The sequence below is a fragment of the Camelus bactrianus genome, chromosome 4, assembly GCF_048773025.1.
Source record: "Camelus bactrianus isolate YW-2024 breed Bactrian camel chromosome 4, ASM4877302v1, whole genome shotgun sequence".
NCBI lineage: Eukaryota > Metazoa > Chordata > Mammalia > Artiodactyla > Camelidae > Camelus > Camelus bactrianus.
In genome coordinates, this window is record NC_133542.1 from 30,526,842 (window position 1) to 30,551,279 (window position 24,438).

General features: G+C 37.9%; 2 protein-coding genes across 12 annotated transcripts in view; one reads left to right on the forward strand and one right to left on the reverse strand.

Annotated features, from left to right (window-relative positions):
• SPATA6L (spermatogenesis associated 6 like) overlaps positions 1-24,438 on the forward strand; it is a 52,431-nt gene that overhangs the window by 136 nt on the left and 27,857 nt on the right. For 4 of the 11 annotated variants that reach the window (XR_012506356.1, XR_012506357.1, XM_074361621.1 and 1 more), the window contains exons 1-4: positions 8,643-8,818; positions 12,999-13,136; positions 15,573-15,621; positions 18,628-18,669. Coding sequence is in view for 9 of the 11 variants with exons in the window: in XM_074361621.1 (XP_074217722.1) it covers positions 8,780-8,818; positions 12,999-13,136; positions 15,573-15,621; positions 18,628-18,669 (268 nt within the window). In the remaining 2 variants the exon portion in view is untranslated. Of the gene's footprint in view, positions 1-6; positions 6,246-7,487; positions 8,601-8,642; positions 8,819-12,488; positions 12,629-12,998; positions 13,137-15,572; positions 15,622-18,627; positions 18,670-24,438 lie in introns of those variants that run through there. The other 7 variants (XM_010967886.3, XM_074361622.1, XM_074361620.1 and 4 more) reach the window with 6 other exon arrangements.
• PLPP6 (phospholipid phosphatase 6) lies at positions 9,776-12,848 on the reverse strand. The gene has a single exon (XM_045504973.2). It carries the CDS (start codon positions 12,757-12,759, stop codon positions 11,785-11,787), a length of 975 nt encoding a protein of 324 aa, XP_045360929.2. The 5' UTR covers positions 12,760-12,848; the 3' UTR covers positions 9,776-11,784.

Below are 24,438 nucleotides of genomic sequence, written 5' to 3' on the forward strand. Positions count from 1 at the left end.
AAAAAATAGTACTACTAATAGCGAACGTGTACAAAGGGCTTACTGTGTTTCTACGTATCTCGTTTAATCGTAAAGATTTGTGCTCTCGTTACCCCTTTTTTGAGTAGAAGAAAAAGACCTAGCATGTCTAAGGTCACACATTTAAAGGGGAAGAGGTAGGATCAGCCCAGGGAATAGGACTTAAAAACGTTCACGTTTAACAGTCGGGCATTGCTGCGCTACTCATAAATGAAGAGACCCAAATAAAAATAGTAAGACGCCATTTTTTCAATCTTTTGAAGTCTGTCAATATCGAGTGTAGGCAAGGTGTGAGGAAATGCTGTTAGAATGTCATTTGAGTAACGTTTTGGGAGGGGTAGATTGACGGTATCAGAGGTTTAAGTGCTTTGATGCAGCAATCTGACTACCAGGAAATTATCCAACAGTTGTTTTTGCACCACTGATTTATCTACATAGGTGTTTATTGCAGCATTGGGGGGCGAGGAGCAAGGAAAAAAACAGAGGAAACGATCTAATTGCCTACCAATAGAAGACCTTAAAAAAGTTATAGTGTATAATTAATACAATAGGATATTATCAGTCTTTAAAATGAGTAAAGTAGATATAAATGTGCTGATACAGAAATATCCCCAAAATGCGAGTTTAAAAAAGCAACTTGCTTTTTTAGATGTATGTTTATATATCTATATGTATTAAGAGATAATGCAACTTGTGTAAAAACAGTTCTCTGTGTATGTGCGTGTACATGTGTATAGAAAATTCCTGGAGGGTAAACAAGAATTATTAATATTAATGAATACTCCTGGTGGATAAGGCTGTAGAGTAAAGTTTCTGGGCACCTTTACTTCCCACTTTTAGCTCTCCTATATTATGCTGTTTGAATATTTTCCAATGAATATATATTATACCTTAGAAATTAATTACAAATAAAAGTTGAGGAGCACTGTACCTAAACATTTTGCATTTAGGAGTGAAAGCCATAGGAGAAAACATGGCAGTAGCTAAAGCATAGAGGGAGAGAAGACAAAAACAGCTTTATTCACTTGCAGCTTTCTATTACTTCAAAAACATTTCTCAAAAACTTCAGTGACTGGCCAGAATTGGCTTAAATAAATAGTGATTTATTCCCTGGAGCTAGATCCATTGCCACCCAAGCAAAACTGGGTTGCTAATGGGAAGGAAGAAGAGCTTATGTCTCTTGGTTAGACAATCACATTGTCTTCAATAACTGTAAGTTTCTGGCTATCTAGTGCCACCCTAACTCTTTTAAGTGTCATTTCTGAACCTCTTCTACTCCCTGCCCAGGTCTCTCTTAGTAAGCTCACTGGCTTCCTTTCAGTTCCTCAAACATACCCATTTCTTTTCTGACTCATGGCCTTTTACATTTACTGTTCCCTTTGCCTCGATGTCTTTTCTCTTAGTTCTTTAAAAGTCTTGCTAGTGATCTTTTCTGTTTAGATCTTATATCAAATGTCATAACTGTTAGAGACGCTGACCTTTCCACTGGGTGTAAATTGGGTTTTAAGTCCCTCTCCAACCTGTAACTTTCTCTCTCCCCAACCCAGCCGATACTCTCTTCCTAGCATTAATCATACTGTTGTTATCTATGTTCACTTTATTATATTTCTTACCCCATTAGAATGTAAGGTCCACAAAGGCATAGATTGTTTTTTGTTCACCCTTATGCCTCCATTGCCCAGAACAGTACCTAGCACATTGTAGGTACTCAATAATACATGTCAATAGGTGAATAGGGAGCACATAAATGGAAACAAGTATAAAAGGAAAGGTGTAGGATTAAATAAAGACAGAAGAGGGTAAAAAGGAAATGGAAACAGTTATGTTTCCAGAAGAAAGGGTAGATATAACAACATAAAAAATAGCCTCATCTTAGACATGGCTGCATTTGGGGCCTAAATCCTGCGCCCGGGTACAGCAGACACTTTTTACAAGTGTTGGGACTAAATCACACTCTTTTCTACTTTCTTATATTGAATAATAAATATAATTCCTTGGAAATTGCTTTGAGTCATAATTAGCCTACCACTCCCGTGGATCTAGAACTAGCCCTCTTGAGACTCAAAGGAGCAAATTATATTTTCTGAATAGAAATTACTTTAAGATGGAAGTTTATGGACTATGCACATAGTCTAGAATGTCCAACCCTGTCTAATTGCAATTTAATTCCTTCCATGGAAGTATTCCTGATACTTGGGGAAAATTCTTGAGAAGTGTGTATGCTTAAAGAAATACTCAAATTGTCAGCTCCTATTTTTGATATTCATGCAGAGACCATTATTCTTTTTTTCCCTTTTTTTAAAATTGAAGTACAGTCAGTTACAATGTGTCAATTTCTGATGTGCAGCCCTATGACCCAGTCATGCATATACATACATATATTCGTTTTCATATTCTTTTTCCTTAAAGGTTATTACAAGATATTGAATATAGTTCCCTGTGCTATACTGAAGAAACTTTTTTTAAAATCTATTTTTATATATAGAGAGATCACTATTCATATAATACACTGCTTTTTTTCTTGTGTGGGTTTCTCTCTGAATTACTTGTAAAGTATTACACACTACAGTAATTTTCTTATGTCATCTGCATTTGAAGTGAATAGATCCACTATATTTTTCTCTTTAAACCTATGAAGATTTCTATTGAAGGCAATTCCATAGTGATGCCACCAAGAATCCTCTTGAGGGGCTATTTTAAGACAGAATAGAGTTTACATAAGGATTTTATTGCTTTTCTTATTTAAATATGTGTTAAAGATTTTAAAATTGTTATTTTGAATATTTTAAAATACACAAAAGTATAGAATTACAGTAAGCCCAATATATCCATTGTCCAGATCAACAATTATCAAGATTTTACTACATTACCTTTATCCATCCCTTTTATTCATTTGCTGAAGTATTCAGAAACAAAATCTTAGATATTAGATAATTTTTGCTACATATCTGAATATGCATCTCCAAACAATGTTGATATTTGGCTTCCATAAACACAAGGACATTATCATACCTATCAAAATTAATTCCTTGGTATTATCTAATACCCAAACAATAATCAAATTTCCCCTATAGTGTCAGATATTCTGTTTAAGTTGGTTTGTTTGAATTGGGTTTCCCAACAAAATCACATATTACATTTGGTTGTCAGGTCTTAGAATTATCTTAATCTAGAGTATTTCTGCCGCTTCCTTTTTTTTTTTTAATTTGTGTCATTGACTTGTTGCAGACCAACTGGATCAGTTGTCCTATAGAATATCTCACATTCTACATATGTTTGCTTCCTTGTGGTGTCATTAACATGTCTTTCCATCCCCCGTATTTCCTTTAAGTGAAGTTAGCTCTAGAGCAACACTGTTCCCAAGGCAGTTTCTGTGATGATGGAAATACTCTACTTGTACTGTCCAATACAGTGGCCACTAGGCAGATGTGGCTACTGAGCACTTTAAACGTGACTAGTGCAAGTGAGGAACTGAAGTTAAAATTTTATTTAGTCTTAGTTAATTTAAATTTAAATAGCCATATAAGGCTACCTTATTAGACCGTGTAGCTCTAGAGGCTCAATTAGATTCAACTTCAGCTTTCTTGACAAAGGTGCTTTATAGGTGCTTTCCTATGAATCACATAGGAAGAGGACATGTGATACCATCTTTAGTGATGTTACGCTTGAACAGTGGGTTTGTATGGTGGCAGCCTGGTCCTTCTAATATAACATTCCCCCCAAAGAATATGATTTTAACATTAAGATTTTTTTAGTAATAAACTTCATCTTTGCGCAGTTTATGAGAATCAAAGAAAGAACCTAAGATAGCTCATTGAGCTCTTTTATACATTTGTAGTAAAAGTCAGAAAAGTATACTTTTCTCATCTGCATATCAGACTGTGAGAAAACTAAACTGTTAAAAAACATTTCGGAGAAAGACTTTGAGGAAGGCCAGTAAAAGCACAATTATTGCTTGAGTCTTGAGGCTGGTTCTGTTTTTTTAAAAAAAAAGTCAGTTATCTGGCATTGCATTACTGTTGAAATAATCCAGATTGTCTCATGTACTTAAGGGTTTTTTGTTCTGTTTTGTTTTGTTTTTCTCCAGGCAGTTCTCACAAATACTAATGAACAACTCACTTTAGAAACTCAATCTGCTGGTGTTACTCACATTTGCTAATGAATAATTCACTGGCACAAAAGATTGTAGGGCCTCACAAATGAGTCTGAATCCGGACATAAACTAATGGCCTAGAATAGAACTTTGAAGCTCTTTCTCACTTATTATTGAATAAAGCTGCCCTTGAAGAGATAATTGGCTCTAGTAAGTGGGTATGAATGTGATGGAGAGAAAAGCCTCTCTTTCCTTATCTACCGCCTTGTCAGAAAAGGGCCACATGGGTGCCCCCCTTTTTTTTTTTTTTTTTTTTTTGCTGTAGGAGGGGACTGATGGCAGAATAGAGGGCAGAGCAGTGGTTCTAAAACCACTAACTCTATTCCTTCCAGACTGATGAAAACTACAGTCTCTCTTCCCAGAAAAATGCACCTATACATGTGCATAAAAGGTTACCTGTCATTTCAGGAGGATTAGGATCCCTGAGACAGCCAGGGATCACAGAATAAGACACTGCACTAGAAGCAGAAGTAGCAGACACATTTGCATGGACATTCTCACAGCATGGAGCCCCAGAAGCTGAGGAAGCAAGTTCCTGGCCCTTCCTGTGTTCCCAGATTTATCCTTTCCATTTTATGTTTTCTACTTGTTTTAATTTGTTTTCCTTTTTGGTCTATATAATGCAACTACTTGGCAAAAATATTTTTGAAGTACCTGAGGATATTCAGTGAAAAGTAAGTTTCCTCTCTATCTCTGTACTTCAGATCCTCTCCCCAGAGGCACTAACTGTGAGCAGTTTCTAGTGTATCCTTTGAGGAATATTCTGAGCATATGTGTACATATCATATTCCCTGTCAACTTTCCAAATGAAAGCACACTTTACACATTTTTGTTCCATGTTTTTTTTTCCTCCTTAGTCCTATATTTTAGTTTTTACTGCAAGGACTTAACAGCTCTGCTTTATTCTTTTTCCATGCTGCATACTGTTCTATCTTGAGGCTTAACCATAATTGATTTAATCTAATCATATTTAAGGATCATTTAGGTGGTTTCCAGTCTTTTTTTAACTATAAATAATGTTGCAGTATATGTTTTGGTGTACTTTTGAAAGTATACCCATATATACTTATTCCTAGCAGTGGAACTGCTGAGTAAAATGAAAGTTTTTGATAGATGTTAATAAATTGCTCTCCAGAGAAGTTCTATGTGTTAGGCAGAATAATGGCCCCTAAAGATATCCATTCCTTAATCCCTGGAACCTTTGACTATATTACCTTCCATGGCAAAGGGAAATTGACTCACAGATGGAATTACAGTTTCAAATCAGCTAAGTTTAATAGGGAAATTATCCTGGACTATCTGGTGGGCACTGTGTTGTTATAAAGATCCTTAAAAGTGGAACCAGAGAGATGGTAGCATGAGAAAGACTTGGATCAGTGTTTCTGGCTTTGAAGATGAAAGAAGGGAGCTACAAGCCAAGGAACGAAGGCAGCCCCATAGAAGCTGGAAAACCGAGGAAACAGAAAAGGCAAGGAATGCAGCCCTGCTCACAGTTTGCTTTTAGAGATCTGTGTTGGATTTCTGACCCACAAAACCAAAAATGATAAATTTGTCTTGTTTAAGCCAGTAAGTTTGTGGTAATTTGTTAAAGTAGCCATAGAAAATTACTATACTATGTGTGTGTGTGTGTGTGTGTGTGTGTGTGTGTGTGTGTGTGTGTGTGTGTGTGTATTTTTTTACTCTTCTACCAATGTATGAATGTGTTTTCCCATATCCCTGCCATTAGTGCTTCCTTTTTTTATAGTTTCCTTCCCTCATATGAATACTCCTTCCTATGTTATTTGAAAAGACGTGTTTACAATTTAGTGTTCTATAATTTTTTTTTAGTTAAAAGGAAAATTTCAGCAATAATTATCTGTCATAACTTTTGTTCTTTGCATATTATAATTAACTCTTTGGAAAATTCCCATTTGGGACATGTGCCATTTTCTTGGCAGTGGCCAGGATGTGACCAGGATGTATTACTGATGTGTCATTTCTGCAGTGCTGATATCACTGCTGACCAGCCTGCACTGCAGAAACACTCTGGGAATAAGAGTTGTTCAATGGGATTTGTTTTCCGCCACCTACACAGGTAATAAAGCCAATCTCTGGAAGTGTTGACAGGACAATTTAATCTTTGAATGTCTTTCCTTGGCCTCCAGTGGAGGTGGCAGCCTCAATCTTTGCAAGGGCCAGAGGCATTGTGTATGTAGCAATGTCTGCATCTCTCTGGCAGCTGAGTGCCTCAGGTGACCATGGTGGAGGAAGTGAACAGAATGTAAGTATTTCCTATCAAGTCATTTAATACCCCCATGGCAGACTAGCAGAAGTAGTTGTGCCGGGTACTTTCTCATTTTGCATATTTAGTTTGCACTGTAGTGGTAGGACCTCCCCTTACCCATGTACAGTAAACTTTATAGACTGGCTTGAGCACCTCTGCATTTAACATCTATTCAGGATAATTACTGAGCATCTACTATGTTAGGTACTTAAGATACAAACTCTTAGCCATGCAGGGCTTACAGTTTAAAGAGGCAAATAGTAATCAACGATCAGGAGAAAATATAAACCTATTATTGTGGCAGTTGCCAAAAAGAGGAGATACATATGTAATAGTGAGACTCCATCTGGTCTGCAAGAGCATAAGAGAGGTTTGTGTGGGATATATAAATCTGTGTACGTGTGCTATTCCAGACCTACACTGGACGACACACTAGGTAGAGGATATTCAAGTGAGGAAAAGAAAGGACCTAGAAATACTGCTTATCCAGGGAGAGGAAGATGAATAGAGACAGAGGAAGAATGGCCAGGGAATTGAAGGGAACCAAAAGAGGACTGTGCCCTAGGAGACAACCAAGGAGATTCTAATTATATCAAAGAGAGTTCAGTTAAGCCAGGAGAGTCCAGTTAAGGCTAGGAGGAGCATAGAACAGGACACTGTGTCTCTAGGGATCAGAAGGATGCCTATGTTGCAGGGGCAGTGATGTGGTAGAGCACACCTGGATTCAAGTGTGGCTGCTTCCCCTTAGCTGTGTGGCCTTGGACAAAAGGCTGTCTGGCCTCAGATTCTGCATCTGTAAATGGAATAATAATATCTCCCTCAAAGAGTTATTGTAGAGATGAAACTAACTAGTGTAAGCAACATGCCTAGCACTTTAAAGGTTCTCAGTAAAGACTGATTCCTCCCTTCCATTGTGTCTAATCGCTTGCTGAGTCATGTTTTGGTTGTCACTCTCCTTGATGCTTTATTATTGGTGTTGATGATGAACTTGTGAGGGTCAAGGCAGGTTCTGTCCCTTATATCACTGCATTAGTAAGGGTGCCAGCATGCTGCTGTGAGCTGACAAATCAGTGCTCTGGATACTGTAGAGAGCCAAGCACCCATTTGTGTGCCTCCTGGTATGCAGACACACAGAGGAATGAGGATTGGATAAGGACATAGTACATCTTCCTTCATCATACTAAGTTTTTCTCTTCCAGGGAAAAGCAATCCAATTACCAAAATGAATACCTAATACACTCACATTCCTGAATTGCATAAATCTCCAATGCTAAATGTTAGTAATAAATAACTAATACCGATTAAAAATTTTCTGTTTGGAGATAGCACCAGCCCTCCTAGATTTTTCTAATAGCCAAAAGCAGCCACTCCCTCCTCTCTTCATTCATTTGTTGTCTGTTAAATACTGTGAGTGGAAAAGAATGCAATTTCCCCTACTGGTTAAGAACTCTTGCTCTGCCTGCCACTTCTGACGGTTTTTTACAGTGTAACCCTGGCTTTAACAACTACAGTAACCACCCATTGGGAGATAATGTAATTCGATGCTTGTCTTAAGTTAACTAAACCTTAGTAAAGAGGCTGAAAAAAATTTCTATTGTGGCTAACATGGGATACCTAACTTTTAAACCTCTTTAAGAATTAACCTTGTATTTTTAATTAGCACGCGTTTCATTTCTAATTGACAGTGGCATGGTTTCGAAACCAAGCGTGAGGACATAACATTTCACAAGCAAGAGAGTTCCTTTAGGGACATACTACTATATTAATTAGAATTGTTACAGAATTTCCAGGGCTTGGGGTCGTATAGGTAGTAAAAATGGGCAGCGCTTAAGTTATAACGGAGCTATGATCACATTTCACTTTTGGAATGGACACAGTAAACGTTTTAACATAAGGACTGCTGCTGGAAAGTTTTGGTGGAAAGGAAACTGAGGCTCTTAGCGTCTCCTGAGCCGGTCACCATGGCAGTACACCGGTCAATCTCTTCCGCTAGCGCACAGTCTGGGAAGCCGACGTCGGGACCGCGAGTTCCAAGTGGCTCGCTGGAGGCGCACACGCCTGCGCCAGAGTCTCGCTGACGTTCCTGGGTGGAAGGTTGCGTTTTTGAGTGTCCATGGCAACGCGCTGCTTCCGCCTTCTGGAAGCCTTGGCTCCAGCTCCGGCTGTGTGAGACCCGTCCTAGTGGGAGGGACCTGGGCTGGGGGTACTGATGGGAGTACGAGAGGGTGGGGGACTGGGGAAACTTCTGGGACCATCTGCCGATTGAGCTAAACTAAGAGAAATCGGTCCAGAGCTCTGCACAAAAGGATCTTTTCATTCCAGTCTTTTCGCCCACGTAGGGAACTATGCCTTTGGAGGTGGTGGTGGAACTGCAGATCCGGGCGGTAAGAGATCTACAAACCTCTCCTCCTTGCCCCAAAGCATACTCTTTCCCCAGGCTTCTTAAATCATCTTGGGTCGTTTTCACCCTCCCCGCCACCACCCGCATCATTATCTTTGGGGACAAATCATATCTCTGTCCCTAAGATTCTCTACATTGGTCTTTCCTGGGTTTATAACATTTAATTCAGCATAACCTCTTCTTATTTTCTTCATGCCCCGCCTCCAAAGCCAGCTTGTTACTTAGATTTATCCTGAATTTTTCTGTTCTTTAAAATAACCTTGCATCAGGTCCAAGAATGATTTTATTTTCTTTTCCAGGATAAAGATTTGTGAAACGGTTAAAAAGCCCCTCCTTTAAATAACCAGGAAAGAGTTTAAGTTCAAAAAGCCCTGTCACTTCCTGATAATTTGCCATCTCTATAAATCAATCAAATATTTTCTAAGCCATTTCCCCTGCAAATGGTTTGGTCTTGCTAATTACAAAAGGGAAATCAATCAATAACTCTTATAATTATCCACTGAATCCTTTTTAAGTGAGGTGCTGTGGCAGAGTGACTCCATTTTTCCTGTGTGGGGTCAGTCATTCCTCTGATTTCAGCTTCCATTTTTCAATCCCTCCATCTGTAGTTAGGGACAGACTGTCAAGCAGCTTTGCCTGCAAGCTATAAGGGGCTCTACTGGCCATGATTATAAGCACAACACCAACAGGTTACGGCCATGGAAAAATCTGGTTAGCCTCCATGTAAGTGACAAATGCTGATTTCCTCATATGTGCAGCTCTAAAACAAAGATAGAAATTTCCTGGATTTGTCCTACTTTGCTGACAGCAAATAGGACCAGACTGTATCAATTGTGTTATATTAGTTGTGAGCTCTCAAAATTGTGCAGTAAGATGAAGGAATTCTTGAGAAGCCGACTGAAATCATTCTTCCTCCTCATCAAGGCAAAAATTCAACAAGTTTTCATCTTACTTCATTCAGCATTACTGGTTAATTTTATTTTGACTTTTAAAAGGCATTCTTCAGTATACAATTAACAGTGAAATCAGTTTTTTATTCTACAGTACTTAGGATGTTCCAAAATCAGCAGGTGAACTGATCTGTGCTTTAAAAGCCAGCAACCAAGATAGGGAATTCCAGAAGAATAACCAGGAACCAGAAGATCAGCTTAATTTTGAGCCCCCAATATTTAGACTTGTGGACATGACAAGAGGAAATATCATTGCTTCCAAATATCTGGCCTGAATATTGCTGCAATTAAAATAAAAGGATCTCTCTAGGACTAAACAATAAAGGAAACCACTTAGAGCTTCACAGTGTGGCTGATTCAGGAAGTGAAGAGGTAGTCTGTGTTCAGGCTATTGTGGGAATACAAGTAATTTTATTTTATTTTGAAGAGTAGCTACTGCTTTTTCAGTGTGCCTCTCATGCTCGGAGAGTTCACACTTCTACCGGTCTGAGCCTACTTGTCACAGCCATTCTCCAGATTCCTCTGTGTTCCTCTATATGATAGATCAAAGGCCATAATCCTCTCTACTTATAAATGTCAAAACAGTTGGTCATTAAGATTATCTGAAGACACCAGTTCCATAGGTAATTTAAAGGTCCTTATTTTCAGGTAGAGCAGCATTTAAAGCACACACTCTCTTTTGTCTTTCCTGGTCAAAGAATAGTGAACAGAGTCCACCCTGCGTTTGGTGGTCTTTTGTGGTGTGATTTGGGGAGGCGAATCAATACAACGGAATTTTAGGAGTTATATTTTGTGCCTGGTATAGCAGTAGCTTCCACTTGATGAATTTCAAGTTAAATACTGTTAACTAAATTGTGCTGTATACAGGGAAACAGAATTCCATATGAAAATCTGTAATAACAGGGTCATCCTGTGATATATATGAGAAAGCTTATGCTTTTGCATTGCAAAGAATCAAGTTATTTTCCCACTTTATTACCTTAGTAAAGGAGCATTATTCTTTACTCAGTTGAGATGACAGGCAGCAGGGCCCATTCCTAACATGTTTGTCCACTGACATAATATGTAGTGAGCCTTCCCCTAGACTCTCAGTTCCTCTGCCCTCCTAGCAACTTAGCTTTTTTGTCCCCTGTCATACCATGCTATTGGCTGTCAACAGAATTAAGCATGAGGCCACAGTCTCATCTTTCCTTTTCTATGGGCACCGTAGATAAGGGCACCAGCCTTTAAGTGTTTCTTCTTCAAAGTAAGTTCTTGGCTTGTTCTCTGAATACAGAAAGGCAATATTGCAAAAGACAGAATTAGAGACTGGTGGAAAAAATATCTGTTTAAAAGACCTTTTGAAGAGGTAGAAGAAAAGAAGAGAAAGAAATGTACTATAATCTGTCTTCTCACTACCCAATCTGCAAAGATGGGAGAGACAATAAACTAAAAAAGCTTACCAAGAAAATCAAGATTAAGAAGAAATCTCCCCAGATATTCAGGGAATGAATAAGAAAAATCTATGTCTTAGACTCTTACAATACTGTTTAAAATCTACCTCAGGAAAAGAACTAGGATTAATATGTGGCTCACCTGCATGTATATTTACAGAATGATGATGATTTTTTTTTCAAAGTTCAATTTACCAGTGATGTGTTGACTCATGAGATTACTACAAAACACAAAATTTACTGATGTCAACTTTTAAAAAGAAGCAACATTATAATCACCCCAACTTGGTTTCTTTGCAGTTGTCCTGGAGATATAAACAGTTGTTGAATAAGTATATAATAAAAGGGTTTTTGTTTGTTTTTTTGCTTTCTACAATATGGCTGTGATCAGTAATGGCCAGCACGTGCTCCAGCCTAGCAACCCATCAAGATGGTAGGACACCTGAAATCCCAAAGGAAACCTGAAATTTCCTTAGAGGGGCAAGCAGGATGGCTGCTGGTTTATGTCAGCATCATCACATGTGGAGACCTCCAGATCTCCTGGTGCCATAATGAATGAGATGGTGTCACTGTTGGTTCCACAGTACAAAGAGGACCGGAGCATTGTGCGGTGAGAGCCAGCAATAGTCCACGATGCAATACTGCATGTAACCCAGAAAAAAGCCAAAAGCCACGTCGGTGACATTGTGCCGCCCCAGCATGATCCTGGAGAGGCCCAAGATGAGAGTCCACAGTACCACCAGCACCCTCAGCGGAATGGCCAGCACCAGGTGGTTCAGGATGAACCGCGACACCAGGGCGGCCCTGGTGGCATGGCCCGAAGGGAAAGAGTACTTGTCCACCGAAAGGGTGAAAAACATGTCCATCTGGTTGTGGGCCGGGCGGCGCCTGCGGACCAGCCCCTTGATCAAGGCCACCAGCAGCAGGTCCAACAGTAGGGCGAAGAGCAGGTTCATCAGCACCTCGCGCCCGGCCCAGCTGTCGCTCCTGGACAGGCAGTAGAGGGTGCCCAGCAGCCAGAGGATGCCGTGTCCCGAGATCTCCAGCAGCTTCATAAGGGGCCGCACGCTGCCCCAGGACGAGCTCTCCCCCGCGCACACCCCCAGCTTCTTAGACAGCCACAGGTCGATGGCCAGCAGGGAGCGCAGGGCGATGCCCAGGAAGGACGGGTTGAGGTCCATGCGGTCTTCCTCGGGCGGCGGGGGCGGGGACGCCTGCGAGGGGCCTGCCCCGGCGGGAGGGAACGAGCCGCGGCGGTGCACCGGGCTCTCGGACGCGCGGAGCCGGCCGCAGGTGGGGTCGGTGCCCAGCGCGCGGCTGCTGAGCAGGGATTGAAACTCGAACCTGCTGCCGCCGCCGCCGCCGTGGGCTGGGCTGACGGAATTGCTGCTGCTGCTGCTGGGGGCACAGGTACCCAGCGGGCGTCCCTCGACGTTCCTCCGGGGGCTCGACATCACGGCGGGCGGCCCGGACCGCAGGACCCCGCTGGCCTCAGGAGAGGCTTCCCGGCCTTGCAGCCTCTTCCGCTTCCGCACTGCCATCCTGGAGGGGCGGGGAGAGGAGCCTGCTAGAGGACGATTGTGACACCTGGCGGAGACGAGGGAGGAAATTGGAATTTCCAATTTGAGGAAGGAGAGGAGAGGGGAGGGTGGTGGTGTGGGAAGTACAGGTGCTGTGGTGGGGGAAATTTGACATTATAGGAGGTTAGGGAATATAGAGTCCCTTTTACAAAACAAAACAAACCCTGTTCTTTTTCTTTCTTTCTTTCTTTCTTTTTAAGATTTCTTGCCCAGGAGTGTTCCTTCCTGGCAAGCAGGATGTGTACCTTGGGGTTTACCTCCTGAATCAGTACCTGAAGACGGATAACTTCCCTTCTGTGTTCCCTATTATGATTCAGCGGAGCATGATGTTTGAAAAGGTGATCCTGACTTTCTCATTGCTAGAGAAACTTAGATTCTGTTGTCTGAAGATCATTTACTAGTTCCTTCTGAAGAACACAGTTTTTATAAACTTATCTTGTAAATTTTCTGTAACAAAATTACATGAAGGCACCTCAGCACAGTGCAAAACCTTAGTTGGAGGACTTGCTTTTGGATTTCAGGTCTGAGCCAAGTTCTGTCAAACTAGTGCTAAATACCCTGGTGGATGTTTTCTATTCTTGGAACTCCCATGGCATTTTCTAACTGGAGCAGAGAGCATTTTCTGAATGTTCTTGGAGGTGTTAGAGGCAGTTGCATTACATTTCTGACAGAGATTATCAATAAACTAGCAGACCTTAGAAACAAACTTTTTTTAGACTCAGAAAAATAACCCAAAACTAACCAAGTTCGTTAAATTCGTATCTGAAATTTTGTAACAAAACAAGAAAGCTCTTCAGATTTACTGTGTTTTCTTGGGTCATATCTGGTTTACTTAGCTGCAGTGATAAAGACTAAATTCTGTTCCAGTGAATGTGATTATGATATAAATAGCCAAAGCATTACCAGCTTTTTTCTCACTTTAGTATTTAATGAAATAATTTCATTACTATTGAATCACCGACAGTTCCTTAAAGTTTTTGTTTTGAAATTTGGAGGTGGAATGAATTTTAACCTTGATAAGTTTATGATTTTGTCCAAAACAATATCACTGAGGTGGTTCCTTTGGGGAGGAGATGAGTATGGGAAGGCTCCAGGGTAGGGCCTATCACTTTCACTTCCAAACAGGCTGGATAAGAGAGGAGAGAAATAAATGGACATAACCTTGGAACATACAGTCAGAATCCAAAGGAACCTAATTCTACCACTTAGGATGTGATAGTGATTAAGTGTGGGTGTTGAAAATCCAGTTTATTTTTTTCCCCAAGAATTTCTTTATTAGTTTTTTGAATTTTAAATTTACTTCTTTAGAAGACCTTAAAAATATTTTTATAAGAAGCCGAGGAACATAAAATCATAGAAGCTGTAAATCAATCTGTAAATGACCTTGGAGGTCATCTAGTCTAATCTCCCTGACTTGCAGAAGAGGAGAGTGAGCCTTAGAGTCAAACTCTCGATGCCACTACTGCTGTGTTGCAACGTTGTGTGTTTGAGATTACTAATCAAAAATATCATGGAACATTTTTCATTTTATAAAGTGCAATTAACTAAATGCTTTATTTTAAATTTTGAAAAATTGCCTTCTTGCATGAGCCATTTGGATTCATATTCAAGCTTTCTACCAGCTGGCTCCAGCTTTCTTGTGTCTGTTCCATTCTCTAGCTGCAAGTAGTTGTAGCAAGTGGCAAAAGTATTTTCTCCTCCTTGGACCTTTTTGGTAATTCAGAATTGAATTACATTAAAGCATTTAGATAAATAAGAAATTACTCATAAGGAATGTATGAGCCATTGTGTTTGAGCAGTTCTTGTTGATTATTTACTCCCCACAATTATCCTTGAGAAAATTCTTAGACAGGGATGAAGAGAAGGGATAGAATTACTGAAATAATTTTGAGGAAAAAAAAAAACACCCACATTTGCTTGTTAAATCAAAGTCAGTAAGACAAAAATGTGTTACAAGGGGTAGCTTCCTTTTTTGTAGTTAAAGCAGACCTGGTTTTGGATCAATAGCAAATTTTAATCATGCTTAAGGTTAAACACCATTTAAATCAGCAATTTAATGCCCAAAATCAAACTCCACTGGAAACTTGTCTTTCTTACAGCATTCTAGAGTTCAAGGAGAGGGACATGATATGCCTTTATTTCAGTCCTATCCCAGGCCCTTTAATCTCAAGGACAAAATAAGCACATTGGAAGTGGCTGGACAGGTATCAAAATGTTTTTCTTGTGCTTCATGGTACACCTAAAACTCCTGAGGCTTTCCCTTTCTTGCTGTTTTTGGATTCTATGGGAACCTAGCTATGAGTACCTAATTTTCCTTTTGTGTTACACATAGATAGAATTTTTATTCATCTTTAGCACAACCAATTGCCTGGGAAGAGAAGTCATTCATTCAGTTAACAAATATAATGAGTATCTGTCATATTCAGAATGTTTTTCTAGGTACTCAGACAAGACTCTTTCGAGGTTGATGCCAGATGTGCAACAAACTGTAGGGCTAGGTGAAGTTGATGATATTTTGAATATGTAGGAGATGCAGCTAACTCAGATTTTCCTTGTACTTGGTATTGTTGTGTTAATTCTCATTCATTTATTCTGTAGTCATTACTTGAACTTTTAACCACATGCCTGTTAAAGATACTGCTGTTGAATCTTAAAATGTTATATGGCTGGACTTGACATGTGTTAATTATTTGGAAGAATATAATTTAGAGTTTCTAAAAGCATATATTAATAAAAGTTTGAAAATTTATTTTCCCCATTTTTTTTTCCTACAGGTGTTTGAAAATGCGATAGACCCTGGAGCTGTAGCAGACATTTTAGAAAGTAGGTACTCTCCAAAAAAAAAAAAAAAAAGACAGAGAGAAAGAGAGAGACTACTATGTATATGTAATTCACAGATATAAAATTCTACTATTTTCTAAGTTGTGATGGATTCGTGTTTGATGCATATTTATATTCAGGATAGACTATGTAAAATTTGAACCATGTTTTTGGTTTAATTACAATCCGTTTTCTAGATATAGATGGGATTTACTTGATGGTATGATTCTGTTTGTTTTATTACAATTAAATAGTTTTTGTATATAACAGAGTTGTATAACTATCATCTTAATTGATTTTAGAACATTTTCATCACCACAGGAAGAAACCCTGTACCCATTCTTCCTGATCCCTTCTAGCCCTAGGCAACTACCAACTAATCTTTCTGCTTCTATAGATTTGCTTTTTCTGGGTATTTCATATAAATTGAATAATACGATATGTGATCTTTTGTGATTGGCTTATTTCATGGATGATGATGTTTTCAAGGTTCTTTCTTGCTATAGTATGTGTCAATATTTCATTTCTTTTTATGTCTAAGTAATGTTCCATTGTATGGATATACATTTTGTTTATCCATTCATCAGATGATGGACATTTGGATTGTTTTCATTTTGGGGCTGTGATGAGTAGTGCTGCTGTGAATATTTGTGTACGGGTTTTTTTGTGAACATGTTTTCATTTCTCTTGGGTATATACTTGGGAGTGTAATTGCTGGGTCATAGGGTAACTCTGTTTAATCTTTTGAGGAACTTCCAGACTGTACCAAAGGAGCTGTATCATTTTATATTCCAACAGCAATATATGAGGTTCGATTTCTCCACATCATAGCCAACACTTGTTATTATTATCTTTTTTGATTGGTAGCCATCCTTATGGATATGAAGTGGTATCCTGTTGTTTTTATTTGCATTTCTCTGAAAGCAATGATGTTGAGCATTATCTCATGTGTTTATTGGCCATTTGTATATCTTACTTGGAGAAAAGTCTACTCAGATTCTTTGCCTGTATTTTAATTGAGTTTTTTTTTATTGAGTTGTAAGTTCTTTATATATTGTAGATCCAAGTTCCATATCAGATGTATGATTGACAAATATTTTCTCCCATTCTTTGGATTGTCTTTTCACTTTCTTAATGGTGTTCTTTGAAACATGAAAGTTTTTAATTTTGATGAATTCTGTGTTATCTATTTTTCTCTTATTACTTGTGCTTTTGATGTCATAATAAGAAACCATTGTCTAATTCAGGCCAAAGATTTATATGTGTGTTTTATTCTAAGAGTTTTATGGTTTGGGGTCTTACATTTAGGTCTGTAATACATAGTGAGTTGATTTTTGTAAATGATATGAAGAAAGGATCCAACTTCATTCTTTTGCATCTGGATTTTCAATTGTCCCAGGAACATTGTTACTAAGAATAGTTTTCCCCCATTGAATAGTCTTGACACTCTTATGGAAAACCAACTGACTGTAAATGTGAGGGTTTATTTTAGGGGTTTCAGTTCTATTCCATTGATCCATATATCTACCATTTTGTCAGTGTGACACAATTTTGATTATTGTAGCTTTGTGTAGTAAGTTTTAAAATCAGGAAGTGTGAGTCCTTCAACTTAGTTTTTCTTTTTCAAGACTGCTTTTGCTTTTTGGATTCCCTTGGTTTGCCATATGAATTTTAGGATCAGCTTGTCAATTTCTGCAAAGAAGCCAGCTAAGTTTTGATAGGGATTGCATTGAACCTGTAGATCAATTTGGAGACTATTGTCATCTTAACAATATTAAGTCTTTCAATTCATGAACATGGCATGTGGTGAGAATTAATTGAATGTAAGAAATTTAGAGCCTGAGATATTAAGTGCTCAACATTATCATTGGGGTGATGGTTGGCAAGGGTATAGTCCCTCTTTGGAAAGATTACAGGCTGTTTTGGCTTTTAGGTTTGTTGTCATTTAAAATTCTGTCCTTATGCATTCATTTTTTTATAAGTCTACTAATGGAGAATTTTAGTTTCATTGTGGTTTTTTTTTAGCTTTTTTGAGATATAATTGACATACAACATTGTGTAAGTTTCAAGTGTACAACATGTTGATTTGATACACTTATATATTGCAAATGATTACTACCTTAGTGTTAGCCAACACCTTCATTACATCACATAATTACCATTCATTTTTTTGTAGTAAGAACATTTAAGTTCTACTCTCTTAGTAACTTTCAAGTATATAATATAGTATTATTAACTATAATCACCATTATTGTCTATTATAATAATGTTTTCACTTCTAATATTTTGTAGGAATTATCTTTATTGATTTTTATTGTTATACCATTTATGTTTTAAATTAGTTTTTAAGAAAATTATTACTTACATTTTTGGGGGGAGGTAACTAGGTTTATTTCTTTTTAAGTGGACGTACTGGGGATTGAATCCAGGACCTCACGCATGCTAAGCATGTACCCTACCACTGAGCTATACCCTCCCCCTTAAATTACTTTTAAGATTTGAATTTTATCCTTGTCCTAATAGACATTGTACATGGGCTCACTGTTTCTAAATATACTTTGATCTCAGGAAATATTAAAAAATGTTACATTTTATGTCTAATTTATATAGCAAATTATGTCTAACTTGTTTAGTCATATAGCATACTGTTTTAAGTAAGATAAACTTTTATAGATTAATGGATAACAATTGTATTTTGAATTTTTAAAATGAAAAATGTGTTGATTTATGTATGTATTCAGTGGTTTATGACTACATCTCTAAGAGAGAAAATATTACATCCGTTTTGTCAGTACTTTTCAGGGGATGAAATGCTGTTCTTGTAACTCAGTTACTCTCACCACATGCTCTCAATTTATTGAGTCTAGAAGTACCTTAGTCATTGTTGGTATGGCATTTATTATTATTAATAATGTAAATGGGGGTGTTATGGCAGTTTTAAACTCAGTAATTAATGGAAAACTCTGGCAACATTTTAAAGTATTAAAATCTCATTTTTCTTCTTTTTAGGCTTTCTAACCAGGTTTGAATTAATACAGCTAGTGCCTCCAGGTAATGTGTCAGCATTCATTAAAGTTTCTAAATTAGTTTACTTTGAAAAGGATCTTAGCATGGCATGACAAAGTCAGAACTGGTATTTAAAAGTTATGCTTTATATAACACACACTTTTTCTCCCCCAACCAGTCTGTTGAATCTTGTCCACTTTCAGAAAAGTAACTTTATGGGTTTGGTGGCAGTGAGCTTAACTTAAACAGGTTCTTTGACTTTCTATTTTTTCATCACTTTAGCTAATATTCATCAAATAATTTTTTTAGTTCATGCCCAGCTTCTTTCAAGTTTTTGGTTTTGTTTTTGTTGTAATTTGTGGAGTGTGTGTGTGTGTGTGTGTGTGTGTATGTGTGTTTACGTATAAAACTCAAAGCTAGCTTCTCTGTTAGTTGCTAGAACAGGTTTGGCAAACTACAGCCCCCCAGGCCATATCCAGCCTGCAGTCTGTTTTCGTATGTCCTGTGAGTTGAAGACGATTTCTACATTTTTAAAAATTGAGATTTAATTCTTATACTACAGAACTCACCATTTTAAAGTGTATAATTTAGTTGTTTTTAGTATGTTCACAAGGTTGTGTAACCGTCACCACTATCTAATTTTATAATTTTTATTACGCCCCAAAAGAAACCCTGTACTCGTTTGCAGTGACTCCTCATTCCCTCCTCTTCCCAGCCCCTGGCTGCCACTATCTGTCTCAAATGGATTTGCCCATTCTGAACATTTCATGTAAATGGAATCAGAGGATGTGTGTCCTTTAATGTCTGACTTCTTTCACTGAGCATGTTTCATCTATCAGTACTTCATTCCTTTATATGGCAAATAATACTCTTTTATATGAATATGCCACATTTTGTTTATCCATTTGTCAGTTGATGGACATTAGAGTTGTTCCCAGATTTTGGGTATCACAAGTAACACTTCAGTGAACATTCCTGTACAAGTTGTGAGTATGTGTTTTCAGTTATCTTGGGTATATAGTTGCGCGTATACCTAGGAGTGGAATTCCTGGGTCATATGGTAATTCTGTGTTTAACTCTTTAAGGAACTGCCAAACTGTCTTTGGCTTTTACATTTTTAAATGTTTGGGAAAAACATTAAAATAAGAAGAATATTTACTGATATGTGAAAATTATATGAAGTTCAAATTTCGTTGTCAATGAAGTTTTACCCATACTCTTTTGTTGAAGTGCTGTTTATGGCTGCTTTTACACTGCAGTGAGAGTTGAGTAGTTGTGACCACATGGCTTGCAAAGCCTAACACATTTACTCTCTGGCTCTTTGTAGAAGAGTTTGTGACCTCGGCGTTAGAGTCATGGGCTTTAGGAGGAAGCTGTTCTGTGGTGTCTTTGCTTTGTGTTGTGTCCTGAGTGGCAAGAGACTTGAGCTAGTGAAAGAAAGTAGGAACTGCCCCCTGGGGTCACCAGTTCTCAGAGTCTCTCTGTGTGGCTGATTATCTGGTGATTTTAGAGTTTGTGTATGTGTGTGTGTGAGAGAGAGACAGACTGACAGACAGAGACAGAATACCTAAAACTTGGAAACATTTCTAATTGTCTTCTGATCTTTGCTACTATGCACTTTGCCTGTTTCCCTTTCCAAAATGAAAACAGCTTCATAGTTTTCATTTGTGAAAATAATCGCCAAATGATGAGGAAACCTTTTTTTTCTTTGGAGGGGGTGGTAATTAGGTTTATTTATTTATTTATTTTAATGGAGGTACTGCACTCTACCACTGAGTTATACCCTCCCCACCGAAGAAACATCTGTTTATATTTTGGTGACCATGTTTCTTGATATTTCTCTATGGTTAGAAGAACACATAGATATGGAATTTTTACATAAATACTGTCACATACATTTTCTCCTGTTACTAGCTTCCTTGATTATATGTTACTGTTATATTGTAATTTTTAAAAGCATAGATCTTAAAGTATTTTTAATATCATGAAGAATTTGTGAATTTACTTATATGTTTCTATAGGGCTGTAAATAGTATGTACATAATATTTTGGGGTTTATTTTTTCACTTCACATTGTTACCTATAGTTTACTTATTATCATTTTCAATAGTTATGTATTTTTCTATAGCATTATTATTATCCTTAAATTCATATTATTGAGCATTTAGGTATTCTTTGTCTTTCGCGTATGTATAAAAATTATTTTTTTCTCTTGGTATATTGGTAAAGAATAGAATTGCTAGATTGAACCGTATCTTGTAACCTGGGCGTAAACTGATCTCCAGCAAGTTTCCATTCTTTCTGCTGCATTCAGCGCTGTATGGTGTGCCCATTCCCCATATTCCAGCTAATGCTGCATGTTAGCTTTTGGATTTTTTTGTGTTTATGAAGTGTATCATAATTTCTTTAAAATATATCTTACTGCATTTTCTTGTCTTTCTTTTTAGATATGATTTGTGACAACCTTAACATTTTAAATTCGCTTCTTTAAAATTTCCATTTTCTCATATTACCATTTGTTTTCTTTCTTTCCTCCTGTATAATGTGACTGTCAGTGTCCTTTGATTACCTATGGAGTGATGTCTGAATGTTAACATTGCATTTTGGTACACATTCCTGATATTTTTAAACAAAGTTTTTAATTAGTTATGTTTAACATGTGTATTTCCTCTATTTTGTGGCATTATTTTGATATTTTATTGTGAGGAATTTTCTTTTTCAAAGAAAGCATGAGCAAAGGAAGGCGAGCCTGGCAGATGCCTCAGCTAAAGCAGAGGAGGCTGTGGAGGCTTTTGTGAAGCCCATGGCTCTGCCCGCTGGAGAGGGTGGGGCCCCGTGGAGTGGAGTGGACTCGGGAGTCTGTAGTTCTTTTTCTCCCTCTTGGTTCATTGGCAGAGACAGATCCTGAAAACAGACAAGAACCCCACTGTTGGTGGAGCTAGTGATGGACGTTCTTGTATATGTCTGTGCTTTATTAGGCTAGCAGAACAGAGGGAAGATCAGGGATGCCTCCTACCTGCTTTTCAGACATTCTCACTGAATGTTTTTGAGCCTCAAAGTGACAGGCTAAAATCAGGACATTGAGTTTTTTTCCGTAAGTTTTTTTAATTTGACCCAATTTTATGTTCAAACGTATATCACTGTTAATTGGCAAGTTATATTTTAGTATGCTAATAAAATAGAAGCAGGACCATTTTGGTCATATTTAATTTAATTTGAATTTTAAAAATTACCCAATACTTAAATATTCTCACTGTAAAAATTTTAACTAACAAAATTATATGAAATAAAAAGTCAAAAGCCACTTCATCAACAACCCCTGACAATAATTACTATTAACAATTTGTTGCAGTTTTTATGCCTTTTATAATGCATTTAACATATACAGTACATTTAATATATTCAGCCAATCCTAAAATACATAGATATACAAACACACACATATGTGTACATATATATTACATACATCTTGTATTTAGTATATGTATACTTAGTGTGTGTGTGTGTATATATATATGTTGAATATGTATTTCCTGCAACTTCAAAAAATTAGTATATTTTAGACTGCCATATGTGTTTCACTTGACCAGCAATCCATCTGTAAGAAGGTTGCAAGAATAGTACAAAACCATGATGATTGGAGAATATTGAAGCAGGGTGTGTGCTTACTGGTTATAACTCAGAAGTTAATCAGATACAACATGGAGGCTTTATTCTACTTGTCTTCCTTTTCTATAATTCCTCAATTTCAAATTGTAATTTTAGTGGAATTAAATTTGAATTGCTCAAAATAATTAATTTCTTTCAGCTTCAGATGCATCACAGATTGATCCCTTAATTTTTCCAGCATATGTTTGTTGAAGGTGTACTTAGAATATGCCCTGTGCTGTGCCACTTCCTGGAATTATGCCAGTGGCAGCAGGCACAGAGTGGTGATGGTGTGCCCTCTTGACCTGCTGCTTCTCAACACCAGATAATTAAGTAAAAATGATTTGCTCAAAGTTTCAAGTGATTTATACTGTGGGGTCACATGGGCCACATTTAGGTCCTCAGGGACCATTTCTTCATTGGCTGAATTGTTCCCTTTTCATTTGCTGTAGATACTACTTTATTGTTTGATATTTTTTTTCATAGAACTTTCAAATGCACTTATTATAGTCAAAAGACGTATTATTACCATCAAGCTTGTGATACAAGTCAGATTTGCATATGGCTTTCCTGCTAAAGAATGAGGCTGTCCAATGTTTTGGCTTAGAAGCAATAAAGACAGTCTGGGGCTTCAGTTTGCAAAGATGGGAAAAAGCAAATAGACACAGGGGGGCAGCATCGTCCTATCTCCTGACAGTGAGCTTGGTGCTTTCTTTTATCAACCTCTTAAATAAAAATTTACACTTTGGGAAAAGTCATGTATATTCAGTCCAGCTGTAAAATCCTATGCTAGTGGGCATCCCTTCCCTGAATCAGAGCTTGTTATACTTTGTTGTAATGTTTACTACGCATCAGCAAGGAAAGAACTCCTGCCTTGGATGGTCTGGTTTTGAGTTCCCTCTTTGCCATGTGGCATCATGACAGGTGTCTTCAACTCTCAGAGCCTCAGTTTCCTTATCTGTAAAGAGGGAATCAAATGAGACTTCATATTGGGAAGCAAGCTGTCAATTCTAGTATGCTCTATAAATGTTAGAAGTCAAACCAATATTATTATTAAAATTATTATTTCTCTTGAAGTCTCATTTGTTTCCTTTTTCAGGGAGAAGTTTTTCACTGATGGCACTGATGATGTCCCTTTCTACACCATTAGTCTATTGAGATCATTGGGTTCTTCCAGACATTTCACTTGGCCTATGAGGCTGGCTCAGCCTGTGGACATGTTTGTTTATTATTTATAACGTAGGCTCTTGCTGTAACATCCCCTTGGTATGCTGACATTTTCATACTGGGTGGCAGTTTGGATCTTTAGAAAATGGCCAAACAAGAGAGACAGAATTGAGAAGCGTCACAGCATTCTATTTCTCTAACCCTATTTCAGTCTCTTTTTATTCATGTGATGCTAAAGATAGTGAATGAGCTCACTTCCAATTCTCGGACCTCTCATTTTTATCTAAATTCTTGCTAAATGTAGGAATAGTAATTAGTAGCTGTCATTTTGGGTGCAGTGACAAGAACTAGCCAAGAACATATGAAAGGAAAAAGGAGAAGCCCACTGTGTAGAGCACTGTACCGTGCATCCAGGTGTTTGTTCCCAGTAGAACGTGTGATTGAAAACTCATGACGTTCATGAAGACCGGAACAGTACTGGGACCACTGTGGGGCTGGTATCACACTACAGTCAGGATCATGGTAGGTGATGTTAGGCACTGTGCCCTGCACTTCACATGTGATTATCATTTGTTCTTACAGTAGTCCTAAGGGACAGATGTTATTATGAGCTTTACATTTTCCCAAAGAGGAAAATGAAGTTAAGGAGTACATATGATTTGCTCAAAGTCATGTAGCTGCTTATTGGTGAAGTGAGAATTTGAGCCCAGCTCTGTCTGAACCTAGAAACAATTTTTAACCATTGTGCTCTGGGCTTCAGTAAAAAGCTGTATTTTGTTGCTAATAAGGGGTGAGGAAACTGTTACTTCCCTTCCTATTTTCAGGAGCACTTCTGAGCCCTGAATGGAGGAAGTCTGTGTCTGGCCAACAAAGGTGGGAAGGTCATGACCATCGCAGCGAGCATTTTAAAAAGAAGCATTGATGAAATGGGAGGCCTGGATGAGACTTAGTAAATGAAGTAGAATATTGATTTCAGAATTCCACCCACCTTCCCACTTA

Coding starts and splice junctions, on each gene's coding strand:
- PLPP6 (XM_045504973.2), bottom strand. CDS start 12,759: ATGGCAGTGCGGAAGCGGAAGAGGCTGCAAGGCCGGGAAGCCTCTCCT.